The 26,025-nt window shown below is 41.9% G+C and overlaps 1 protein-coding gene across 3 annotated transcripts in view; it reads right to left on the bottom strand.

The window, feature by feature from the left end:
- GRM7 (glutamate metabotropic receptor 7) overlaps positions 1-26,025 on the bottom strand; it is a 402,109-nt gene that overhangs the window by 189,477 nt on the left and 186,607 nt on the right. For all 3 annotated transcript variants that reach the window (XM_035108097.2, XM_060271366.1, XM_060271367.1), the window contains exons 3-4: positions 10,970-11,111; positions 3,286-3,440 (exon numbers count right to left, since the gene is read on the bottom strand). In XM_035108097.2, the coding sequence (XP_034963988.1) occupies positions 3,286-3,440; positions 10,970-11,111 (297 nt within the window). The remainder of the gene's footprint in view (positions 1-3,285; positions 3,441-10,969; positions 11,112-26,025) is intronic.

Raw genomic sequence — 26,025 nt, 5'->3', positions numbered from 1 at the left:
GTGTAAGAACTTGATTTTTTATGTAAAACTGGTGCAGAGACATGTGCAGCCTAAGCGAGACAGCAAGTCTCCTCGGTATTCTATTTTTTTCTTTCTAAGTGCGAATAGAGGAGGTCAGAAGTATCGCACATTTAACAACAAGTCTCACATTATCAGCAAAAAACTCTTTTAGAAAAAGTCACTGCAAAGATTCACGTTCCCATGGAACTTCACTGGAAATATCCCCATGTGAATGGCAACCCACCCAGCAATGCTGATCTGGCTTCCCAACCCTGCACCTTGCTGCCAGCTGCTGGGGAGAGGGGCAAGGCATAAGGGAGTGCAGTGGGGGCACAGCAGCTGGAGCCTCAGATAAACTACAATAAACTCAAACAACCTCTTTGAACAAAATAATTAAAACCTATCACTGCAAATGGAGGAGCTCTTATGTTTCATGGTAGGCAAAGCTTCCTCCTTTGGTATATACACATTCACTAGCAGTCTTTGGGGAGCAGTTGTTCTATGCTACGAGATAACAGAGATGACATTAAAATGTCTCTTCTCATTTCAGTTTGATGTATAATCTAATGATAAGAGAGAAACATGGCAGTCTAATTTATGAATCTGAAACGGATAAATGATAAGGCAGTGGAAGCAAAAAAAGAGAGGGGGGGAAGCAGCAACAGTCTTACCAAATAAACAGTCTTACATAAATGTGATGGACACCCTCTAATTAACACACTGTGCCCTAAGATCTTATCACAGTGTATTATCAAATAAGGATCCACAATTGGCCTAGAATAAGACACCACGGCCGCATTGAGACTGGAGCTTCTACATCCAAGTTAGTAACCGTTTACATACCAGCTGAACAAAGATCGTTTGCGTGACCCGCCATGACAGCCCCAGCCCCCAGGGATCATGGGAAAGGAAATAAAGACTCTGACAACGTTATGGAATTAAAATTAGGCCACAACTTTATTAAACTTCCAAATGTAGGAAGACCTTGGCTTAGGCCTTGGGCGTGTATCCCTCCCAGCCCCTCAGCTGGGGGAACTGGGGCACATCATGGGATATGGTGGTGCTCTGCGCGACATAAGTGTAGGCAGGCAGCCGAGCCCATATCCCCGCACGAAGGGGAGTTCACTGACAACCTTTCAGTGTATGGCCAGTGACACCCATTTATGTAATCCCTTTAAGTGGGGACCCTGGAATCGCTGCCGCAGGGGGGTGAATCAACACTTCACCCCCCTCCCCCCATTATAGGGAAGAAAAGACTAAAGGATTCCACCCAAGGCGATAATCGCCCAAGTTGTAACCAATTGTTACGGTGAAGACAAAACCTGCCAATGCAGGAAAATTTCTTCCCGGTCCTTCAACAGCAACCAATCATAGACCGTAGCAGCGCCCGCCAAACAGGGGGCAAAAGTTAACCAGCAAACAAGAAAACATTAAATAAGGGAGGGTAGGGAGGGTGAATCTCCAGAGCTGTCTGCCTGGCTAATACCGGCTCCTCCCCCTATTTATAATGGGGCTGGCCCCACCTCCCAGCAATGAAACTTAATACTGAGGCTGGGCGTGAACCTCTGAATAATACACTGAGAAGCAGGCCAGCCCCCTTCTACTAGCAAGTTCCCTGGGAACTGTAGCAGCACACGCGATCTCACAAAGGGCACCCACAATATATGATGTGAGTGTTCATTATGGGATGCAACCCGCCCTTGCACACAACTGGATTTTGGAGATTCTGCGCAGCCTCCCTCCAAAGCAAGCAATTCATCCTTTCCTGTCTCTAGAAAGGTATCCATGCGTAAGCTGCATCTGCTTCTAATGACAGACTTGATAGGATATGATAGGATATGCCCTGGCATTGCACACAGTGCCCCCAGGACATAGGTAGTCATGCCAAGCACATGGCTGTATGTGCAATTGTCAATCACGTTCTTGTGAACTGAACAAGGGGACATGATGCAGACATCTGTCTGTGCAGTAGTCCATGTTATAAGGAAAGCCCTACATTCAGAAACTAGGTACTAGCCTGTGTGCAGATGTTGTTGGAGTCCAACTCCTGCCAGCTCTTTATGAGAATTATAGTCCAACATTTTCTGGAGGGCATCACATGCCACAATTGCTTCCAGACCTGCAAGGGAACAATTGCAAAGGCAGGAGTCTTTGAAGGTTGCCTGACCAGAATGGTCACATTCTTCACAGCCCCACTTTCTCCCCATGTCTAAGTCAATTGTAGTCTCTCCCCCCCCCCAATGTTCTCTGAAGAGGCTTTTTTTGGAGTGGATGGAGCTGCAGTGGGGAAGGAGGAGAAGGGAAAGAACCATTGTGCCAGCTTGCCTTCCAATTGCACAGTGCTGGACAGAACACTTTCAGACCAGATTTCCTTATAACTCTTAGAAGGAACAAGGAGTATATTAGCAGCGTGAACTTCGTAAAAAGGGATACAAATATTTGATTTCATCGGAATGAAGAAAGACACCAGATGTCAACTTAATGTGCGAAACTCATCTTCCAGGGTCTTTGCAGAGATGGCCTAAAATGCAACAGGCACAAAGCCCTGTATCAACAGAGAACACTTTTTCTCTTTACACAGCATCTCCTTAAGAAAGAGGTTTTCATATTTAAAATGTATATGAATACCAATCAGGAAGCCTATTGATTCTTGAAGGGTGCTAATAGAACAAGGATGAGCTAGAGCTCAGCAATGGAGCACATGGTTTGCATGCAGAATATCCCATGTTTGAAACTATGCGTCTCCAGACAAGGATTTGTCTAAATCCCTACCGAGCCACTGCCAGTCAGAGTTGGCCCTCAGTGGGCGGGTGGGAGTGCGCCTTGCTTGATCAACAAACAAATGAGAGCGTTAAGCTCCTACAGCATCCCTATAATATCATAAAGTTGGCAGGATCTGCTGTGGAGGTTGCAAAAGACAGGAACATCTTGCTGGCTGCCGATAACTGACGCTGCATTTCACAAGCATTCGCCTTGGTTCGGAATATTTTACTGCTGTCATTTTACAGGGCTACCAGCCATCATTGTCAGAGAAGCATTTGTGTACTCCATGGAAGTCCCATGATGCCTGTTGCTCGCTAACAGAGGTGATACAGAGAACAGCCTGCATGCCTATAAAGATTTTTGTAACAGCAGCCTACACAGTTAGGAAGATGGCTTCTCTTAAATTCAGCTGCACTGGGTTTACGAATCTGAAACTTACAATATATGAGACAACTGTTTAACATGAAGTTAGGTTCACAGTCTACATGTAAAACAAGTGAAACCAGAGAGCGAAGCCCTTACCTTCTATCGTTGCACGCTTGGGCAGAATGGTGATGGCTCCCTCGGCGACATCTTCCTGCTGAATTACTGGGTTTATTTTGGAGCCCCAAGTGTCTGATGCCACCCAAAGAAAATGGCCAACTTGATCAGCCCTTTTTGCTGCTGCAAGGATATGCCTGCAGAGAGAAACATTTATAATTTACACAAATATAAAGGGGGGGAGGAGAGAGAGAAGGAAAGTCAAAGTGATACTTATTCACTTGGGAACAATAGCAGGCAGAGAAAGGTTGCTTAACGAGCTAGAACAACGAATCCCCATAACTGGAAGTTGAGCGCTGCCTCATAAGGATGCTTTCAGTCTCGCTTTCCATTGTTTCCTGGCTTTGGAAGTTAAACTGGTACAATCAGCTGCACAATTTGATATAGTTAGGAAGCAGCTGTGTGATTTCAAAATCAAGGATGCATTATCTGGTACTGACACCAACTCCCTAACCTGGTATGCAGAGTTCCACCAAATGCCCACAACCTGAGTCCTCCCTGTACCCTCTCACTGGCTGCCAGTGCAGAGAGAACAGGGTACCACCTCTCTGTTAAAAGTGATGCTTGCCGGCAACTTATACTAGGAAGGGATAAGTTCCAGGCAGTCAGAGTGCAGCTATGGAAAAGGAGGCGCATGAGGCTTGTGTCCTCTGCCCCTTAAAGGCTTGAATATAGAAAGCTGTCTTAAGCTGCACCTCAGAAGGGAAGAGAATGGGGAGACATCTGTAGTTTCAGGCTTTTCCAATCCAAGGCAGACTAGGTGTTGCCCAAATCAGTTTGTGATGATCTTCTATCTGAAGCATCAAAGTAGGATCCAAAACATTTTGGACATTCAAACAGAAGATTGTACTGTAAATCTCTTAACCCTTTAGTTTGTTTGACACCTAAGGGCAACAACATTGATCAGGGCTGCCATACATCTGGATTTTGTTCAACAAAATTGCTCAACTTTTTTTTTTATTGTCCTGGCTTTTACTTTTTTGAAATATGGCAATCCTAAATTGATTAAAGCTTCCATGAATGTGATATATAGTATATTTTATGTCTTCCTAAATGCAAAACGTAGAATTACTTCTCCTGGAAATTTATTTTTAATCTTGATTTTACAACACATTTCACTCCTCATTCTATCGCCATGGTAATTTCAGTGCTAATTACTTCCCTCTAGAATAATCTATACAAAAAGGTCTATGGGCATTTAGCTACAGTACATTTCATATAGAAGAAAATACCCCTATCTTAATTTCCTTCCCAATGGTTAAGCAAGTATGGGTATGATTGCACTTGGGAAGGCAACTTCTCCCCCGTAATAGGAGGGTTGCAAGGAATGTCCATGGTTTTCATTTCCTAAAGCAAAAAAAGGCACAATTGCCATATCAGATAAGTGTTCAAATATTGCCACAACTTTCCAAACAGTTGATCGGTGAAACAGAGAAAAGAAAAACAATGACATTACACAAGATGCTGTGGAATCAAGCTAATTGCACGGAACAAGGAAGGAGTGCAATAGCTCAGTCTTTAGCAATACCCCAGCACTAAAGCAATATCAATAAAGAGCACAGAAAAGCAAGACGTAATTATAAACATCCTAGCCTTCTTCAGACTTTTTCCGTGCAATTAGCATTGTACGGACAAGGAAGGGAGAATGAGCATGCTCAAGCACTGCATTGAAAATTAGCATTCTAAAATGTGTGATGCTCCTACATGGATTAGAGCAGGCTCCCAGTGCAGCCACTATCCCACCAACTCGTGGAGGGCAAGAGGAATGGCAACAGAGGGATGGGACAAGCATATTCATCCACACTTCCTCTTCTATGCAATATTAATTGTGTAGCTCAAGGAATGCCAAAAGAGGCTCCTGCAAACTAATGAAACGACAACACCTTTTTTCACAACAGGAAGGATGTGCATAAGTGCACAGACACTCTAGTACAGTGGTACCTCGGTTTATGAACACAATTGGTTCCGGAAGTCTGTTCATAAACTGAAGCAAACTTTCCCATTGAAAGTAATGGAAAGTGAATTAATCCGTTCCAGACGGGTCCACGGCATTCGTAAACTGAAAATTCGTAAACCGAGGTGTTCATAAACCGAGGCTCCACTGTAAAATAAACAGGTCTGTGTCTTTAAGCGAAGAGTGATGGACAATTTTAGCATTCAAATAACTTGTGAAATAAGAATTCATGAAATTTATGGGCTCCCCAAAACTGAATATCCACAGGGATTATCTCATTATATATTTCAAAATCAGCACGCAGTTTCTGCCCGTGGACATTCATCCATTCATTACACTTTCAGCACACTTCCTTACAATAGTTTTCTCAGTCTTTAAAATATGTGTTTAAAACTACCGTGTTTCTCATATTATAAGACATGTCTTATATTTATTTTTTCCTCAAAAAAAACCACTATGGCTTATTTTCAAGGGATGTCTTGTTTTTTTCCTCCTCCTCCTGCCGTGGCCGGCATTGCTGCTGCGCCTATCACTATGTCTTATTTTCGGGGTATGGCTTATATTCCTTGAATGCTTAAAAATCCTGCTATGGCTTATTTTATGGGTATGTCTTAAAATATGAGAAACAGGGTAATAAGTGAGAAACCTGCTAGAATGGAACATTTTTCACTGTGGGAGGACAGGGAGAATAGCACGGCTTCAGCTGATTGGCAGGAACAAATTGGATGGTGGTTCTTGCATCAGCAAAGGATTTAACAAAGTTCATCACATATATAATTCTGCTTGCACCATTCCTACAGCCCGACTGCAAATGGCACCAGGGATGGCACAGTGAGGCAAAACACTGGTACGAGCTCTGCCAGACTCCTTATATGTTGTTGCTCCTCCCATCCACAAATCATTCTTAGGAAATCACCCTTTGGCATCCATAGCTCATGCTGCATAGGCACTAATGTCAATGGAAAGGCATGTCAGCATAGTGACACCCATTTCTTCACTTCCGTGTTGTGGTTCTAACATAGGAATTACAAGCATTATTTACTGAAAGAGTATGAAGAATGTGCTGTCCGAGGGAACCTTTGGCTATTGGCATCACTCTCAACATTTGAGGTGTTCACATTGTTAGTACCTAACTAGCATTGCAGATGTGTAGAGTCCAGCCTGAGTTTAACATGTATGCATGTGCCCTGGATATTGCTGAAATATATTTCCCATGCATAAATGCCTCAGGTGAGTGAAACAAGGATGCTATCAAACTATATTTCATTTTAGGTAAAGGGACCCTGACCATTAAGTCCAGTCGTGACCGACTCTGGGGTTGCGGCGCTCATCTCGCGTTATCTGAAGGCAGCCCTGTTTAGGGAGGCTTTTAATGTTTAATAGATTAATTTATTTCATTTTCTGTTGGAAGCCGCCCAGAGTGGCTGGGGAAACCCAGCCAGATGGGCGGGGTATAAATAATAAATTATTATTATTATTATTATTATTATTATTATTATTAGCCGAGGGAGCCGGCGTACAGCTTCTGGGTCATGTGGCCAGCATGTCAAAGCCGCTTCTGGCGAACCAGAGCAGCGCACGGAAACGCCGTTTACCTTCCCGCTTGGAGCGGTACCTATTTATCTACTTGCACTTTGACGTGCTTTCGAACTGCTAGGTTGGCAGGAGCAGGGACCGAGTAACGGGAGTTCACCCCATCACAGGGATTTGAACCGCCAACCTTCTGATCGGCAAACCCTAGGCTCAGTGGTTTAACCCACAGTGCCACCTGCACCCCACATAATAATAAATTATTCAATATCTGTTATAGCATTCCAGCAGAGTGAAATACTGGTATATTGGGGAGGTATTCTACTAAGCATCCTATCAGTGCAAGGATTTCCACCTGTGAAATGGACTCCCCACTCCTTTCTCTGCATGTCCTGCACCCTCTCCAAATCTGTTCCAGGGGGTTGGGGGAACCTCTAAAACAGCTTTAGGAGGCACACAGGTGGGGTGGAGGAGAGCTGGGGACCATTCCATTGCACTAGTAAAGAAGCCTTGCACTGATAGAATGATTTCCTTCGTTCAACATTGGATTCCAGCCACTGAATCGGAGAAGAAGGGATATCATTGCATTTCTTGACCTCCTTGCCTCTCTGCCTATATGCCTCCATGGAATAAAGAGGACACTCCAGGCTTGTTGGTGACAATGGCAACCAGAAGGACACCACATGAAATTATTTAAGTGATCAGCTAAGCAATATAAAAGGAAGCCATGCAGAACCTGCAAATCACCCACCAACCATATCAGAAACCAGCAGCTGCCTGATGTTACTGTTACAATATTTCTCTTGCTTATTAATTTTCTTAATTAAGTGATATGCAGAGACAAAATTCAGCTTCATGTAATATCCACAAAACAAGGAGTTGTCTGAACAAAGGAGCCACTGAGGAAAGAAAGATGAGACAGGGAAGTATTTGAGTCCGAGGGCAACAAATTCAAGATTGACCATATGTGGCAACATAAAACAATATATTAAAAATAAATGTTAAAATAAATCTTTAAACTACAGCTTGACACTACATTTCCATTTTTTAAAAAAGGAAAGCAAAAAAGAGGCTTTTGTGTTTGTGGAAAATCCAGAGCCAGGTTTGTGGACAAGGTTTCCCTAAAGTTTTGCTAGCATAGGTCCTGTGGGCTGGCCTTGCAATGTTATACTGCAGTCAATTTTGTGCCCTCCAGATGCTCTTGGACTCCTACTCTCATCATCCCTGACCATAGGCCATGCAGTAACAGTCCGACAACATCTGGAGGGCACAATACTGCCTACTTCTGTTATATAGACTAATAAATCAATGACAAAGTGCAGAGGAATGAGTGGAAACACTTAGACAACATCGTGTGTGTGCGGGTTTTTTTGTACAACTCTAATTCAATGTGTAGTCTACTGAAAATGTACCATATTTTCCCATCTATAAGACGCCCCCAGGTATATTTGGGGGGACTCAGATTTAAGAAAATGGCCTCGGCACTATCTGTGTATAAGGACCCCCCCCCCCGATTCCTCAATAGCAAGCAATTGTAGCAAACAGGTGCCATTCGGAAACTGTTTAGCTGGAAGCTGGAACTGAAGTTGTGCGGGTTTCCCTTCAAGGTGAAACAACTTTCACAGAGGGACCTGAGCAGCAGAGTTGGCCCAGTGATGAAGCAAGGTAAGCCAGCTGCCTCAAGCTGCAGGCTAGGAGAAGCAGCTTATTGCCCTCCTCCTCCTCCTCCTCCTCCTCCTCCTCCTCCTCCTCCTCCTCCTCCTCTGGTGCCTGCCCACTGTGTGCCTCCATGCTCAATGCCACCACCCCAGCTGTCTCCCTTTCAGTCAGTTTGAATATTTGCATGCCCTTCAACCCTCACCCCGTGAAGTATATCCCGTCACATCCAATCAACAGCCTTCTCTGGTCACGACAATGGAAGACGTTACTCCAACTAGCTTAGCTCCTGCCTCGGCAGCAGCCAATCAAAAGTGGTCTGTGTTGATAATAATGATAGCAGATCTCCATTAACTATTTCCCTGCTTATTTCAAAACGACGTGGAAGCCTTCACCTCTGCAGGTTCAAGTCATAAGCATCTCAATTTTATGCCTATTCTCATTTTCTTTCTCCTTTCTTCTCTCAGAATCCTTACTCAATGGTCCTTTATTTCCTTCATTTTTCTCCCTCTGTTTCATGTGCCTTCTGAAATATTGCTTATACCTGTATATTTCAAATAATTGAAAACAAATCATTCTAAACCATGTGACAATCATTCTATATAAGATGGTTCTCAGTGGACAACAATTATAGCCTTTATCTCCCCATCCCAAAGATTGTGAAAATATTATATATTTCAAATAATTGAAAACAAGTCATTCTAAACCATGTGACAATCATTCTATATAAGGTGGTTCTCAGTAGACAACCATTGTAGCATTTATCTCCCCATCCCAAAGACTGTGAAAATGTTCATCCTGAGTACTGATTGAATAACTTAGTGGTTTAGGTATCTTGCATTTTCTATTCCAGAAATTTGCTCAGTAATTTTCTAAGACTTTGGGGGGTTATTGGTTTCTTAATCAGCTCTCATCTTGGTTAAAATTAAATCAATGCAACACAGTCTCCGGACAAAATGGTAACTTGTATGAATACAGCTTTTTATTTTTTTAAAAAAACATTTTTAAAAAATGCACACATGAGCATTGAGTATGCCCAATCCTCTAACTGAACATGTGTTAGTGACCAGATGTTGCTTGGGATTTTCAGCTGTTCTAGAGTGTCATTAGGCTTACTAGACCTCCAGGTGTGACCTGAAATATCCAGGTTTGCCTAGCCTCCTCCAGCTGGGAGGTGGAGGGCTTGAATCTCCAGGTGGGTGAGAGTGCTTTTAATCATAATAATAATAATAAAGAATTTATTAAGAAGACTGTGCATGAAACTTTCAAGCTTCAGCTTGGCAGGAGCTGTCTGCAAACTACAGCATAGACACTTTGAGACAGGGGTCTGCCCTCCTCTGCTCCCCTTCCCAATTAATCTCAGTCTTCAGATGATTTTGATCATAATGTTTACATCAAGTATTTTCTCTCTTTATTGTTTGAAAAGTTTTAGCTTAGGGTTGCCATAATTCAGAAAGTAAAAAACAGTTGTTGAGCGTCTTCTTCTTTTCGTTTTTTACAAATTGCTGATGCTAAAAAAACCTGCAATTTTTCAATTGACCTGCCTAAGATCCAGGACAAAGCGCCACCTTTCAGAACCACCCCCCCCTTGAAATCCCAGTAATGTCCAGAAAAACCCAGGTGTATGGTAGCCCTATTTTAGCTAAACATCTTTTACAAATCTGCTTGCAATAGCTTTGATCTTGACTATCAAACAACTCTGATTGTAAAAAGTCTATGTTTAAAGAATTTTCATAGTAACAGCTCTTGGTGAATTCTGCCTTGATTTTGCACCTCTGGTCCAGCAAGGCTAAATTTCAAAGTATCAAGTTACCAGACCAATGGCTTCAGTTTAGCTACTTTGCAAGTGAATTGCAAAGCAACTGAATTCTGCAATTAGCTTCAAAGGACCTGTGCTGTAAAGTACAAAATATTTGGATTGCAAACTAGTGATCTGAGATGCAGATTGCACTACCAGCTAATTCATTTGGTTCTTACCATACCTTTAGGTGTACACAAAAGTAACTGTTGTCTAGTTCACGCATATCATTGTAGGACAAAGGTTCTTGGAATTTACCACTTCAGAATGCTGACAAGCAATCACACAACTGTATATTATCTATAAATATGTTTTGATGGACAGATTGATAGATAGGTAGATAGGTAAATAATCACTCTATGTACATAGTACACTAGAGACCATGGAGAAAAGTTCTACTGAGTATTTTCTGCTAGCACTTTCTGCTAGTGTACCAGTTTTGTATGGGAAGGGAATTTTCCTATGGGGAAGAATTCAACCATATAATCTCCCTCCTTCAGTCTGAAGTGGTACAGTCCAGGGACAACTGTGTATCAACATCTATTGTTCATGTAATGCACAGAAATTTTAATACACAACACCGATGCAGCTCACAAACAGTTCCACTAGTAGTTTGAGTTGCACATTCTGTTCTATGAGTATATGCTCTTGAAATTATTTTCTATATTTTCCTGCTAATCCACAAAGCCATTATGTGTAAACAAGTTAATTTCTCCAGTCATCCTTACTTTATATCCTCATCGTAGGCAAATACAATGATAGCCCTGGCTCTGGGAGTATCTAGGAGCAGCTTGATAATTTTATCAAATTCGTAGGTCTTGTCTTTGCGATCCTGAGGGATTTTCAATGACTGAGCAATGCAGAGGTTACCTGTTAACAGAAAGAAAGAAGACAAGATGCTAAAATCTGTAAATTAGTGCAAGAAGGAATACTGGGGGGGAAATAGTGGTTAGATGAAGACTTCATTTGTCCAGTGTGGTCCAGTGGATGTGGTTTTAACTCTGGGGGAAATGGATCCAAATTTCCACTCAGCCATGAAGATATCTGGATGTTCATATGCGAGTAATTAGATCAGCCTAACCTACCTCAGAAGTTCTTAGCTAGTCCAACCTGGTACTGTGAAGATTAATAATTCAGGAATATTAGGGTAACCTATAAATCAACAAGGCAGTCTAAATGATTGAAAGTGGAGGGAAAAGAAGAAAAATGCAGACAAATCTGAAAATCTGAATCCAGAATTAGATTTCTATTAAATTTCCCAAACCTTATTGAGTCTGAGCCCAAATGGGGCTTCCTAAAATCTAGACTGCCTTCCAAGTGTGTAGAAGCATTGGGCTTCGGTTTTTCACCTAAAATACTTCATGGCGTGGAATGAGTCCATCCCTGCTACCCTCACATAATAATTGAGAGGGGTGTGAATCCAAGGCCTGTAAAGAGAGATTGATCTGTGCACTGCAGGCGAGGTGCTTTTGGAGAGGACTCAGCAAAACAAAGCAAAAGACATAGCAGGTTCTGGGATGCGGCCATCCCACTTAAGGCTTTGGCAAGTTGTACGCAGATGGAACTCTAACCACGATTTCACCTTTGGCTGGAATTCACTATAGCTTAAGAAAGGTTTCCTGAGAAGAGATAACAACATGAGAAGGAACATGCTTGTCAACAGACGAGAGAGAGAGAGAGAGAGAGAGAGAGAGAGAGAGAGAGAGAGAGAGAGAGAGGGAGGGAGAGGGAGGGAGGGAGAGGGGTTGCATGATGCTGTAAAGAAAGGTAAAGTTAAAGATGATTTAAAAGAAAAGAAAAATCTCATGCATGGAGTCTGTTTTCAATTCTGCATTGTGCTCACCATTGAACTTTGGAGTGGTATACTTACTTTCTGCTACTGCAAACCTTTTATTTAAGGCGATGCCAGAAAAAAGCCACATGAGCACTGGTGGTGGTAGGTACTGTAATAAGATCTGATGCCCATTCCTCACACTGCTTTGTAAACTCAGATAATGTTAATACCTAGTTTTAGGGTTCTGTGTGAATGGTGGGGGTGAGAGGCCGATGCGTACGTGCCCTCAGGCTCACTCTGATCAACAACAGATTGTTCTGAATTCTTAACTATTCAGTGAAGCGGCAGGTTGTCCAGCTAAGACAAAGGACAGCCAAGTTCAAATCTCCACTAACTGTGAAACTTCCTGAGTGGCGTTGGGGCAGCCACTTCCTCACAAGTGAGCGGGTAGTGAATCATGTATGTTGGCCTGACCTTGAAGAATAGCTGAGGTGCAAAACCCAATCAATCAATCAGTCAATCAATCAATCAATCAATCAGAGATGCCTTTGGTCTTAACTGTTACAAAACAAATTTTGTCTCATGAACATCAACTAACTAATTTAAAAATCTAATATATGCTTTATGTTTCCAGGGTGGGTGGGTGTGTCAGAATTGCACAGACGTGAGCACTGTGCACAAATTATGCATTCCTCCTCCAGAAAACCTGTTCTTTATTTTGATAGAAGATGACATCTCATAAACTTTCCTACTATTCTCCCCTCCCCTGTTTCTTTCCAACACTGGGTCAGAACCTGCACTAATGGCCTGTCCACTGCAACCGGGACACATTTGGACATTAACCTTAAGCTTATTAATAGCACAGCAAACATGCGAGGTACGGCTCTGTGGAGCCTCTGCTCGACAGGGATGGTGTTAAAGCATTGGAGTGATGCATAAATGGAAGGGTGGGGAGTGAAAATCCATTTCCCCAAACAATATTGTGAAAATTGCCTGACTTTATAGTTACTACTTTCCCCTGCGGCTTGAGTCTCTTTGGCAGACAGACCCAATTGCTTCTGAATTGTCCAAGTCATTTAAATTCCCAGCACTATCTGTCCCTGGCTGTACTCACAGGTAGCACAGAGACACTAAAACATTTAGCCTGAAACATCCCCAAAGAACAGCCTGCTAGACAAAACATAAAACCAAAGTGAGACTTTCCTCATGCAATCTTTCAGGAGAAGAAGAAGGTTCTATTACTGAGTGCAGTTCGGGACAGCTACCATAATTCAGGGCAGCCAATTCATCACAGAGTACAAGAGGCCAACTTGCCATCTTATTTTTTAAAATGTTTTCAAATTGCTGTGCAAACACATCTACTATATGTAAAATGGTAACTTAAATATAAACCTGTGGTAAGCCAGTTTTGTTTTTTTGTTTAAATATAAGCAGTATATAAATTGTATGGATAAATAAATATCACACAATTTGTATGCAAATGATCATTCTGCTTACCATGTAGGTACAGTAAACCATTTCAAATTCTAATATAGTGGTACCTCTACTTATGAATTTAATGTGTTCCGAACGCACATTCGTAAGTCGAACAAAATTGTAAGTCAAATCCCATAGGAATGCATTGGGGGGAAAATTCGCAAGTCAAAGCAACCCTATCTAAAAATTCATAAGTAGAAAAAATCCTGTCTAAACCACATCCAAGATGGCGGACGGAGCTCCATTCGTAAGTAGAAACATTTGTAAGTTGAGTTATTCGTAAGTAGAGGTACCACTGTAAAGATATATAAGTCCTATTCTCATAGATCTCATTCTCCTGGTTGCTTAAAGTGCTTTAGGTTTTAACGTGCAACAGATATTTACTACTAAGGGTATTAAGTTATATGACATTTTAAATGCTAGGCTACTGATATTCACCGATTCTGCCTTAGGCACTGCAGAGAAAAGAATCACGACAGAAAGGAATCACATTTCCAAAGGTCTAATTTCCAGCTTCACAATGGGTTCCTTCTCTAACATTTCCAGATCTTTGCAGTTTCATCAGAGGAAACCAATCTATCCTGTCACATCTCATAACAGCTGTAGTGTCCTCCAGCAGATGTCACTATGGCATAGTTTGTCATTATTATAAGGCTAAGATATATGCATCTGATCATTTATGTTATGGCTTCTTAAAGAAAAATGTATAAAATAATAATAATAATAATAATAATAATAATAATAATAATATCTTCCATCAGGTTTGCTGCCAACCCTGCCAATAGGATGGCTGGTGGAAGCTCAGGCTCGATATCCTGGGTCTGCGCTAAGAGACAGGCTGGATCCAGAGGGATGCTACCCTGGATCCAAATATGATAAGTTTTAGAATGTCACGTATATGTTTGTTTGTTTGTTTGACTTTGACTGAGAAGATGAAATAAATGACTGGAGCCTACTCCCTGGGATCATCCGTCCAAAAGCAAGTAAGCAGCAGCAACAGACTACTGTTGCAGTCAACTGATAAAGAAGTGGGAAAGATAGATTGTTTTTCTTTGGACCCAGCAACCATTTTTGCTCACTGGGCCTTGGGAACAGGACTTTGCCATGGATGGATGAACTGAGCTGGACTGAGAGCCAACATATGGAAAAAGAATGAGAGGGAGACAGTTGGGCTATGCTGACTTAAGTACCCAACCCCGGCTCAGCCCAAGACACACTAGCATAACTTCCCCATCCCAGCTCAGCCAGCTGGGTCAAGCAAGTCAAGTCCTTGAAAAATGGGTATTCTGTGAAAGTGGCTAGGGAGGAACCAGGCAAGGGAGACAGACCTTTTGTTGGGTCCTAACTCCATTCAGCTCTGTCACATGACCTGGCAACCTGGTAGAACTTACATAAGTAAAAAAAAAAGAGTAGTGTAAGTTAAACTATTTTAAAGGCTTCTTTCCCCTCTGCCGGGTTGAGGTCGGCTCAATTGCCAGTTGCACCTCTCCTGAACAAAGTCTGGGTCTGACATACTTTATGCCAGTGTGTGTGTGTGTGTTATTGTTTGTTTGTATTTTGGTTGTTATTAACTTATGTATTTTGTGCTTTTAGACCATAAACCTCACTGTGATCTTTGGACGAAAGGCACTATATAAATTTAATAAAATGAATTACACTGGATTCCCATATTTAGGATTGCTCTCTTATTCTTGAGCTGCTTTCCTAGCCCTGCTGAATTCTAGGATGTACTTCTCAGCCAGGTAAGTGAGGCACTAGGCTTTGGGAAGGAGGTGTGAGGCTCTGGTAGTGTCCTAGAGCCCTCCTGCCTTCTTCCCAAAGCCCAGAGTTTTCTAGGCTTTGGGCAGGAGGCAGGAAGATATCCCCTTGGCCCCTGCGCACCACTGGAGGAAAGCTGAATAAGGACTGGCTAAATATCTTAGTTCAACCCTAGCAAAAAAAAAAAAAGAGTCAGATGAAATGCTTACTACTTAAAAAAGGAAAAGCCAGATTATAAAAAAAAATGCCATTTGAAGCACACAAGTGTGTAACATATATGAGGTTGTTTGTTTGTTTTCTTCCTGAGAAAGCTCAACAAACCTTAGAATGGCTATGTAACATAATCAAAATGAGCTCATGTGATTTGTAAATGTATTCCCAACTGAAACTGTCGTCTAACAGAAGAGTTTATGCTTTGTTGCATATAATTGGGCTTATATGTGTTCTTGCCTATGTGGATCAGATTAAAATATGCCTAGCTCACCAGATTACATTTGTGCATGTGCGTGCTCTGGTCCATGGGGTCATGAAGAGTCAGACATGACTAAATGACTAAACAACAAAACAACACACAAATATATATGCAATCAAGTGTCTTGAACTATTAATCATGGATTCAAGGAGCAAAGCTGTCAATCAAGTAGCAGTTTATCCACGCAGAAACGGAATTTTTTCTCAGAAAATCCAGTACATTACCGGTCTGCAGAGGAAACATATGGAATAACTCCTTTAAAATATTTGCTTTGATAAATAATGCCTTATATATAACGAACTCCAGTGCATTCACCTCTCCATACTCAATATCTCACCTTTATGTCATACAGGTTTCTAAGAGACCGATATACCTTGCATCTAAAATAAGAGATGCCCTCTAGATATTCTCATGAAACCCAAATCAGCATCTCTTAAAGGGCTCATGTCTATAGGCTGTTCAGGCCCTGCAATGAATACTTTATGAAATCTGACAAGGTCAAAATCCAAGGCTGCATGGGTTTAGGCCATGTTAGCTTAACAGCTGTCAGTTACTCCCTACAGCAAGTTGTTTCAAGATGGCTGCTCCAATATGTAGAGCAAGAAATGAGTAAAGGATAGCCAGGATATAAAGTTCTAGCTTACTTTTAAAAAGAAGTCGATCTTCTTCACACTGTGCCATATCATAAACTCCCATTTAATCTCTTCTTTAGGTCAAAAGCCAATTGCCATTTTGCACGGGGGAGACAGGGTCTCTTCCTCTTATACATATACTTTGGCTCACAGGACTAGCATATCAATTATTTGGTTCCTAGCTATCATCAAATTGCAAGAGATAAGAAAGGCAAATATGGTCATATTCACAAGTGGGATCTGAATAATGTGCTGCAGTGTAGTGCTCCTGTTCAGGCTTCTAGTCAGCAAACAAGCCCTTTTCCAAGATATTCCCAGTATACTCCCATGGATTTCGATTACCAATCACAGAAATCAGTCAGTATTCTTCCAAGTCTGCTGATACCTCCCTCATGTGCATGGATGATGCCATTTTGGCTACATAAAGCCTAATACAACAGTGGCATTCCTTGGGGTTATGAAGATGAATTAGTTAAGAATCATGCTGTAATAAACATATAAAGTGTGGGTTTATATGACTGTTTCCTAATAAATATGGATGCAATATGCACTTGAAGCATAATTTGTTTTTTTGCAGAGAATTTCTGTGTGGAATGAGAATTAAGATTCCTTTGGAACTTGTCCATATGGATTTTTTTTTACTGAATAATTTTAAATGTTTCTCTGTTTATTGGTTGGTTTTATATATTTTCCCCACAGCAAACCTAATCTAAAGCAAAATTAAACAGAAGCCATAGTGTGTAAATTGGCAGAGAAATGAAAAATGTCTAGCACAGATGAGTTAATTAAGAACTTTATTCTATTAAAGTTGTCACTGTAATTTTTGGTGCATTTTTAATGCAGTTCCCTGGTGCATTTTATCACCTCAAAGACTCACTTTTATTATGACAGTTAAATCAAGCTTCTTTAATCTACCAAAATCAAGGCAGTCGCTGGAAGACTAAATTGAATGCTAAGAATGGTGTAAATGATAATTATGGAAGAGATGGAAAAGATAGAATAGTTTTTCTTGATGGATTGATTCTTATCTAAAAATAGGTAATTACAGGGCCTCATAACTTGTTAACTCCACAATGTCCAATGTAATGAATTCTCAATTGTTAATTTTGCAAGAATTGTCCTGCAGAGGAGCAAAATTATTTGTGTATGCATAAATGACACATGTATGCATAGGGGACGACAGAGGACGAGATGGTTGGACAGTGTTCTCGAACATGAGTTTGACCAAACTGCGGGAGGCAGTGGAAGACAGGAGTGCCTGGCGTGCTATGGTCCATGGGGTCACGAAGAGTCGGACACGACTAAACGACTAAACAACAACAAATGACACATAACCAACCACATCACATCTTTTCTCTGGTTAGCATTCACAAGAATCTGAGCATCAACCATTACACTTTTTTTTTTGGTCATATTAGAAATTAAATAAATAGATATATGAAGGGTCCCAGGTATTTGTTTCAACCCCTAAAACTAAAATGGCTATGTTAAGAAATCAAACCAGGGAATTACCTCATAATTGCTACCCATCTAATATAAACTTCCAGATAATTTTGGGGGGTACTAAGATTGGTCATGGTCTCACAAGTGAATTGGTCATAGATCCTAAAGGGGAGGAGATACTAGATGTGAACCATGGGTCTGATCCTAATGAGGGTGAGCCGGAAACCCAGTCTAACAAGAAAAAACTACTTGCAGACTTGAAACTCAACCACCTGTGTGTCCTTAAACATGTGTCCCAGCTCCCTATGGCCTGTTCCCTACAAATGCTGGAGGCCATGCTGGGTTCTAAACATCATTGGAACAAATGATCAATGTCAGCACTATCAGACTTCTGGCAACTTCTGTCCAGGTGAAATTGCTTCTGACTTCCTGTCCCTCAATTCCAGTTGCTTTCTTGTTTGCTATGAGTTTCTAGCTGACCAGATAACAGGGATGCTCACACAGAAACCTCACCTTGCCCTTCAAGAGGCCAAAACAGGAGAGCTGGCAGGGGTCAGAGAATGTGCACACAAATTATCCGCTTAGGCTAACTGTGCCTCCTGTTAATTATTTTGAGGCAGACCCTGAAATGATAAAAATCATGGGCTTGTACAAAATGGAGCAGTTTATCTGATTCCCCAGTTTACCGACTTGCAAGGTTATTTGTGAAGTGCTATCATCTAATCTCCCATTCTTCACATCTTCTTAACCTTATCCTATTAGCTTAGGTCATTCCGCACCTCAGACTTTTAGTTATGGTTTCTGCAAGGCCACAAATGAACTGTGCTTAGGCTCCCATTCCACAGATACTAGACAGACAGTGGCACACATTGTTCCTGAATAAAGGCATAGGGTGAGATTCAACTAATAAGCCCTCCTAGGAGAAGCCAGTGCAAAAAAAAAGAAATTCTGCTACTGCAGTGGGGCTTTCTCCCCTCTCCTCCCCCATCACCCTCCAAAATTGGCTGGGGGGGGGGGCAGAAGAACCCATAGAACAGCCCAGAGGGAAATCAGGAAAGAGTCCTCCCATCTGGCAAGCTGAAAAGCTTGCACACTGACAGACAGACCACTGGTGGTACATTGCCTTGCTTCCTTACAGTTGTGAAACACAGAGCTACAAAACAGGTTTGTGATATGTCCTAGAGAGAGGGGAGGGAGGGAGGGAGGGAGGGAGGGAGGGAGGGAGAAGGAGAGAAAACTTGTTTGTTTCCCTGTTGTCTTTGAGTGCAATTTCATTGTAGGCAGTGGGCATCGATGCTTGCCCATTTCTGATTTGCAGTCATTTGTCTGCTACCTAGAATTACTGGTTGCAACACTGCTCACAAACAATACCTTCCAGCACTGATTTGGCTCCATTGCCCAAAGCAATTTCCTGCAACCTCCGCATGCCCAGGAGAATGTTATGCTCTGTGACATTGTTTTATTTTTCTGAACTGCCTCTTGGAACACCACACTGTAATTTAAGAGATTGTTCAGTGCTGTGCCATTCTTACAAGGATTTCTCTCCAGCCTCTGTATTAATGCGACCACCTCTAGATAGTGAAGCATTTTACAAGTTGCAAGCACAAAGCCTTTAAAAAAAATAAAAATAAAGCTTTTCTGATTTATTTATTTTCATGGACAGATGCATAGTGTTCCAGCCTATTTCAGATGACTGTGCAGTCTTCAAGGCAAGCAGTCATTGTCAACTAAGGAAAAAAAAAATCAATGAGCAAGAAAGGCATAATGACTAAGCGGTAGGTAGCATTTGTACATTCTATAGGAAGCCAGCTTGAATGTTCTCTAAATTTTAATAGATTAGTGACTGCAGAGCACAGCATAGACTTGAATGTACAAAGCAGCAGGTATAGGAAGACTGATAGCATATGGATTTTGAAAGTTGCCATTTGGTATTTGGCACTATTGGCTGAAATAAAGTTGTGTTCTTGCGTGCTCCTCCTTGGTTGCTCTTCCTACTTGGCCAGAAGAAGAAGAAGAGTTTGGATTAGATATCCATTTTTATCACTACCCGAAGGAGTCTCAAAGTGGCTAACAATCTCCTTTCCCTTCCTCCCCCACAACAAACACTCTGTGAGGTGAGTGGGGCTGAGAGACTTCAGAGAAGTGTGACTAGCCCAAGGTCACCCAGCAGCTGCATGTGGAGGAGCGGGGAAGCAAACCCAGTTCACCAGATTACGAGTCTACCGCTCTTATCCACTACACAACACATTATGGTATTTTAGGATCATCTTCACTCTTCGATTTCTGTCACATTTCCCTTGGTGAAATATTGCCCCTCCCCTCTTTTGGGGCTGTGGTGCTTTCAATGTTGAACCTGAAAATTAGCTGAAGTCCCTAATTCAGAATCTCTTTTCATTATCTTTGAATAACCACTGGAGCTGAAAGGCAGATGAAAGTAAGATCTATTGTATCTGATTTGTGTCTGATTTGAAACCAAATGGAAACTGATGACTAAGAGAGGTGCCCTCTGACAGTCCTTCCATGAATCTCAAACAGCTCAAGAAAATATACAAAAATGCTCCTTGAATTTGTGCTGAGGGCCACTTTTCATGAACAGTTTGGAACCCATTAAAAATGCCTAACACTCCCTCATCCAGGGTCACACATAACTGACAAGTTGTGGTAGTGAATTTGGGTGTGCATCCTAATCCACATTCTGCCTGAACTAGTCATGCCATGCAGTTAAAGCTGGATCAAGGCAACGAACGGTCTTGTTTTGCACAGTTGGCAGGCAGTAGAACTTCCAGTGCAGCATATGAAGACAGGAAAGACCTGCCTGGTTGTCTAGGCAATCAAGGAAATGCTTCTGCCCTCCCCATTCAAAGTAAGGGAAAGAATAAAGGACATGTTTGCCATTAGTGACATCCACATGGGTGAATTGGCTACAGAGCACCACAATATTGCTGCATTTACTTATCTCAGGGGTAGTCAACCTGATGTCCTCCTGATGTTGTGGACAATGAGCAATGGTCAGGAATTATGAAAGCTGTAGTCCAAAACATATGGAAGGCACCATGTTAGCAACCCCAACATGGTAACATGGTTGTAGCAGTAGAGTCCTTTAAGTTTCTGGGCTCTATAATTTCTCAAAACTTAAATTGGTCGGGCAACACCAATAGTATTATTAAATATGGCCCACCAGAAGTTGAATTTCTTGCAACAATTAAGAAAATTTAAATTGCCCCAATAAGTGTTGATCCAATTTTACACAGGTACTATTGAAACTGTTCTCTGTAATTCTATTCATGCCTGGTATGACACAGCCTCCAAGCTAGAGAAGAAAAGGCTCCAAAGAGCAGTAAGAACTGCAGAAAGGGTAATCGGTGTTAGTTTGCCTTCAATAGAGACACTTTATGCTGTCCGAGCTAGGAAGAGAGCAGAGGGAATTGTTGTGGACCCTTTGCATCCCAGTCATCAACTGTTTGATTTACATCCATCTGGACGTTGCTACAGGACTCTATACACAAAAACAGCTAGGCACAAGAACAGCTTTTTTCATTGTGCCATTAACTGTTAAATTCGTAGTTGGGTAGTGGAAGGAGAGGCCAGTTGTGGGGTGGGGTTCCTTTGCTGTGCTGTTGTATTGTGAGCAGTACAGTGTTTGTATGAGGTATGTTTTTTACATTGCAATGTAGTCAAAGCAAAATTCCAAGTATGCTTGGTACGTGGCCAATAAATTATTCCTATTCCTATTCCTATAACACCATGATATCACAATGGGTCCTGTGGTTGGCTTTGATTCTGCAGTGACTTTTTTTTGTTTTATTTGGAAAAAAGATCACTGAAGCAGGAACAGATTGGCATACCAAATAGAAGGTGGTAGAACTTTTGCTTTGTAGAAGAAGACTCAGTGTTCAGTCTCTAGCATCTCAACTTCAAGAGATATAAGAAATACTTCTGGGCACATTGCTGAATGGGACCAGATGTATGAATTGCCCTGGCTCCGAGCTCATTTTTGGCCGCATTTTGCAGTGCTTTAGATACGTAAGTATGGGGATTCAGAGAAACAAGTTTGGTCTTGGCATATAAAGTGGTAATGGGAAAACTGTGGGGTCCCAGATGGTGTTGGATGTAGCTCCCATAATCATGGCCAATGATAAGAACTGCACCTCAAAAGTGCTTCAAATGTCTTGATGAACCCCAACTAATAATTCAATGAGTCAAAATTTATTATATGGTCAAAGAGCTGGTAAAACAGAAATAAAAGAACAGCATGGTGAGGTCCATCCATGTTCTTTGAAGCAACCATGTAAGCCCATGAAAAGCATCCATGTGAATCGCTTCTCAGAGAAAGGCAAGAACAACCCCCCCCAAAAAAATATTTTCTCTCATCGAGTCTGTCACACTGTTTCCCAAGCAACCTTAAAAATATCCAAGTTGTTTCAAAGTGAAAGTGAGATATCAGGTAGCAGCTGATCATGAGTCATTCTTCACTTTTCCTGAGTGTAGAAGGTGATATGCAAATAGGCATTTGAAAACTGTATTAACTTTAATATGCGGAATGCTTTGTCAAAAAAGAATAAACGAAAAACTCCACCCAGCATGTTATTAAGAGTCTGGTTCTTTTCTTTCTGACCCAGTTTCTATATTATGGTATGGCATTGTTGATTCCAAAGGAACTGCTCTCTTTCAGTTTTACCTATGGAAGTTTAGATCCAGTTCTACCTAGATCCAGTTTGCAGTACTCTTAAAAACTAGCTTGTGCAAAGTTTAATCAGGGTTAGTATAGCTTTAGAATAATTTATATTGGTTTATTTTGTACCACACCAACTCCCAAGCTGAACTGAAGTTGAATTTACACAAATCATTACATCTTTGAAGCCTACTGGAATATGGGGCTTGAACTGGAAACCCTCTTAGGCCAAGGTAGGCAAGTACAGGAGTAAATCAAGAGCAAGGAGCAGCAGGTGACTTCAGTGATCTCCTGCAGAGGATTACTGCCATGTCTTCTTTTATTTAGATCATGGTCTTTTTATAAAGACCCATTAATGTAATGTGATCAACAAGACATCCCTGGGTTGTTGGGCGGGTCAGTTTGGATGGCCACATGAGTGATTGGTGGTTTTGCTGTTACTGGGGAAAGTTTTATGTTGCAAGTATTTTGATTGACGGCCATAGCAGTATATATTCTTAGGAAGCAGTTTGCGCTTCACTTTTGCTGCTTACAACGGATCTCCCACCCTCCCGCCCTTTATTTAGGGGTTCTTTGCGCTTGACATTGCTATTCCTGTCATGGGGTCGCCTGTTTTGGAGCAGGGGCCTGGTAGGAATTTTGTCCACTTGGCTGATTGGCTGGTGCCCTGTGGTTTTCGCCTACTGCATAGCAAATTGTCACAACTTGTAAGGTTGCGGTCAGGCATTGGTTCAAATTGGATGGGGAGGGGTAAGGATTTGGCTGGGCCAAATTTGCTGCTGCCTTTAGGGGTATTCCGTTAAAGGAATCCTGGGGTTCCACATGTTTGTCCGTACCCCCGGTAGGGGCCTCGGGGAGCATCTGAGGGAGAGGTGAAGGGTGTGGCTCCCTGCCCCGTCCTCTCTCAGAGGGTGGTCACCTACTGGCTTTCCTAGTTCACTAGTGGGAGTCAGATCTGTCCCAGGTAGGGGACAGATGGCGGGATCCAATGCCTAAGCAACCACTCACATTAGTTATATTCAAATAAAGTTGTGGCCAAATTAATGCCAAAAACCTTAAACTTAAATTCTGAGTGATGTGTGAGTTATAGGGGGGGGGGAATGTCTTGGTACCTTGACACGCAGCTGTACTAGCACTCTCACAGATAAATTTAATGAGCATACATCCCCAAAGATGCTTAAAGTATTTTCCATGCTCTGTTAACAAAACAATCTAGCATTAGGCATATAAATAAAGCTAGCCCGTCGGTCATCACTCTACCTCAAATCAATGTAGAGTCATTCTCTTTTGAGACCCTCAAACTGCATATGGGCAACAGAGCCCGTTCTTAGAAATCATGTAACCAAAAACAGGCCTCCTCAGTCATACAGTAAACTGAACAACTGTACAAGCATATTAGACAAATCCATTGGGGAAAAGGCTATTGATGGTTATTAGTCATTATACCTACATATAACCTCCAGAACCCAGGGTGTTCCATGAAACATGAAATACTGTATGGCAGACTTGACTATAATTTTGCTACTTTCACAAACAAAACTCAGAATTTAATTTACCAGTTGCTTTCAGGACCATCTCACAGAAGTGACAATCATGAAACAGTCTACATTGGGAGCACTTCAAGCACACCTGCTGTCATGAACCAAATAGCTACATGAATCAAATGGCACAAGCTGCCCAATTCTTTATGAGGACTAGGCTATTTATTTGGGGAAGGAAACAATGTCATGTTACACTGCACAACTAGAGGTCATCGGCATCAGCCCTTGGTCAAACCAAAACAGGTATAATGGGGTGCTACAAAATTATATGGTTCATTTGCCATCCATTTCACTTTGGCATATTTTAATTAACTCATTAATTTTTTTCCCAAGCTTCCAATTAGTCATATAAGTCTATGTGAATGACTATGTCACTGAAGCAGCCTTCTGTATCAGGAAGGGGATGGTGTTATATCACACAGTATAGCTTTCAAACAGATGAAATGATGCCACATATTCCATCCTGATTACCTTACTTCTGCAACAAAAACATAGTTGATGTCGTGTCCAGGCTACATCTATTTAAACCCAATGTCTATTATCGTTGCAATTAAGGGAGCAGATCTTACATCAGGTGGGCATATTTTTAGAAGCAAATATGTAAGCAAATATATAAGCACATGAATCACTCTGAGGCGGCAGTCCAGATCTCTGCCTGGAAGCAGCAGATATTAATGGAGCAACAAAACCAGAGCTTCACCCACTAAGCTCTGCTGCTGATGCCAGCCAGGATGGAAGGTGGGAGGGGCATGGGAAAATGCACTTTTGTTGGGCTGGTTCACAGGTTAGTGCAGCAAAGAGGCCTTGATCCCTGCTGCTGGGTGGTTTCTCAATTAGGAGTTTTTTTACTAGCTAATGATGATAGGGATACCACCAGTGGTAGCTTCTGTCCACATTTGGAGTACGTGTGTTGAGATGTTCATCACTGGGAGGACTTCATTGCTGCCGCCAGAGCTGGGGCAAGGCTGGGTGAAGTGATACCCTTGCTCCATTTAGACCCCTCCAGCACCATGGATTCAGAGTTTGGATTGCCCTGCCCATGAAGTTCAAACTCACCAGTGTTCTATATCTGCAGGAATATTCTCAAGTGCTACGTAAGCGTTGGTTGACAATGAGACCGTTGCAGATAAATGAGCTTCTTTCTGTCTTGCATTGCATTATTGCTATTAACAAAATTTTACCAGTTACTAGGTGATGAAGCAAAATAGCAGCTAGGGCTCGTAAATTTATCACAACATTGTCAACACTGCAATAAAGACATTGAAAAATCCTGGCCTCCAGAAAAGATAAATTAAATCATTATCCCACCATTAAATGGCCATAAAAAATGTTGTAGGAGCTGGCTTGTTCTTTTCCTTCCTAATGAATATTGCAGCTATGATTTTGTTTGCAACATATGCAGTAAGGCTCCTGCTCGAGGACTGAAGTCGCAAAGAAATGATACGCCACAATCCTCCTTACGTCTCTTTTTTCCTATGGATTTGAAATATAGAATGATAGCCAACTTCATGCCAAGGGCTGTTGGGCATCAGCAGATTAAATGCACATGGTACCAATCCTCCAAATGTTCAGTGAACATGGCCCTGTGCTTACCTACCATATAGCTGCCTCCACCCCACCATGAGTGGACACACAGAGGGACAACAGCCAACATATGAAAAGGATCTGGGGCTCCAACAACCTCACTGATCACTGCCTGCATTCTCTAAATCTGACCTCTCCCACTACCTGTAGAAGCCCACGCCTGGAGTTCTGTTGACTATTGGTGAGGCAGTGGATCAGAGCAGAGTAGACCATAAAAGTGGCTGTGCTGCATGAGACTACAAACCCACCTCGTCTTGCATCTTATTTCTAGAAGCATGGAGCAAGCATGAAAGATAGCTGGCATAGTATGAAGGAAGCAGCTCTTCTCTTCACCCTCAACCATCCACTGGATTTTACCGAGTTTCATTTAGCTGCCATGGTTCACGCCACCAGGTAGCCCTATCTGTCCATTCCCTTGTCTAATTCTCATTA

This window comes from Zootoca vivipara, chromosome 2, assembly GCF_963506605.1.
Source record: "Zootoca vivipara chromosome 2, rZooViv1.1, whole genome shotgun sequence".
Lineage (NCBI taxonomy): Eukaryota > Metazoa > Chordata > Lepidosauria > Squamata > Lacertidae > Zootoca > Zootoca vivipara.
This window is presented reverse-complemented; position numbering and strand designations above follow the sequence as displayed.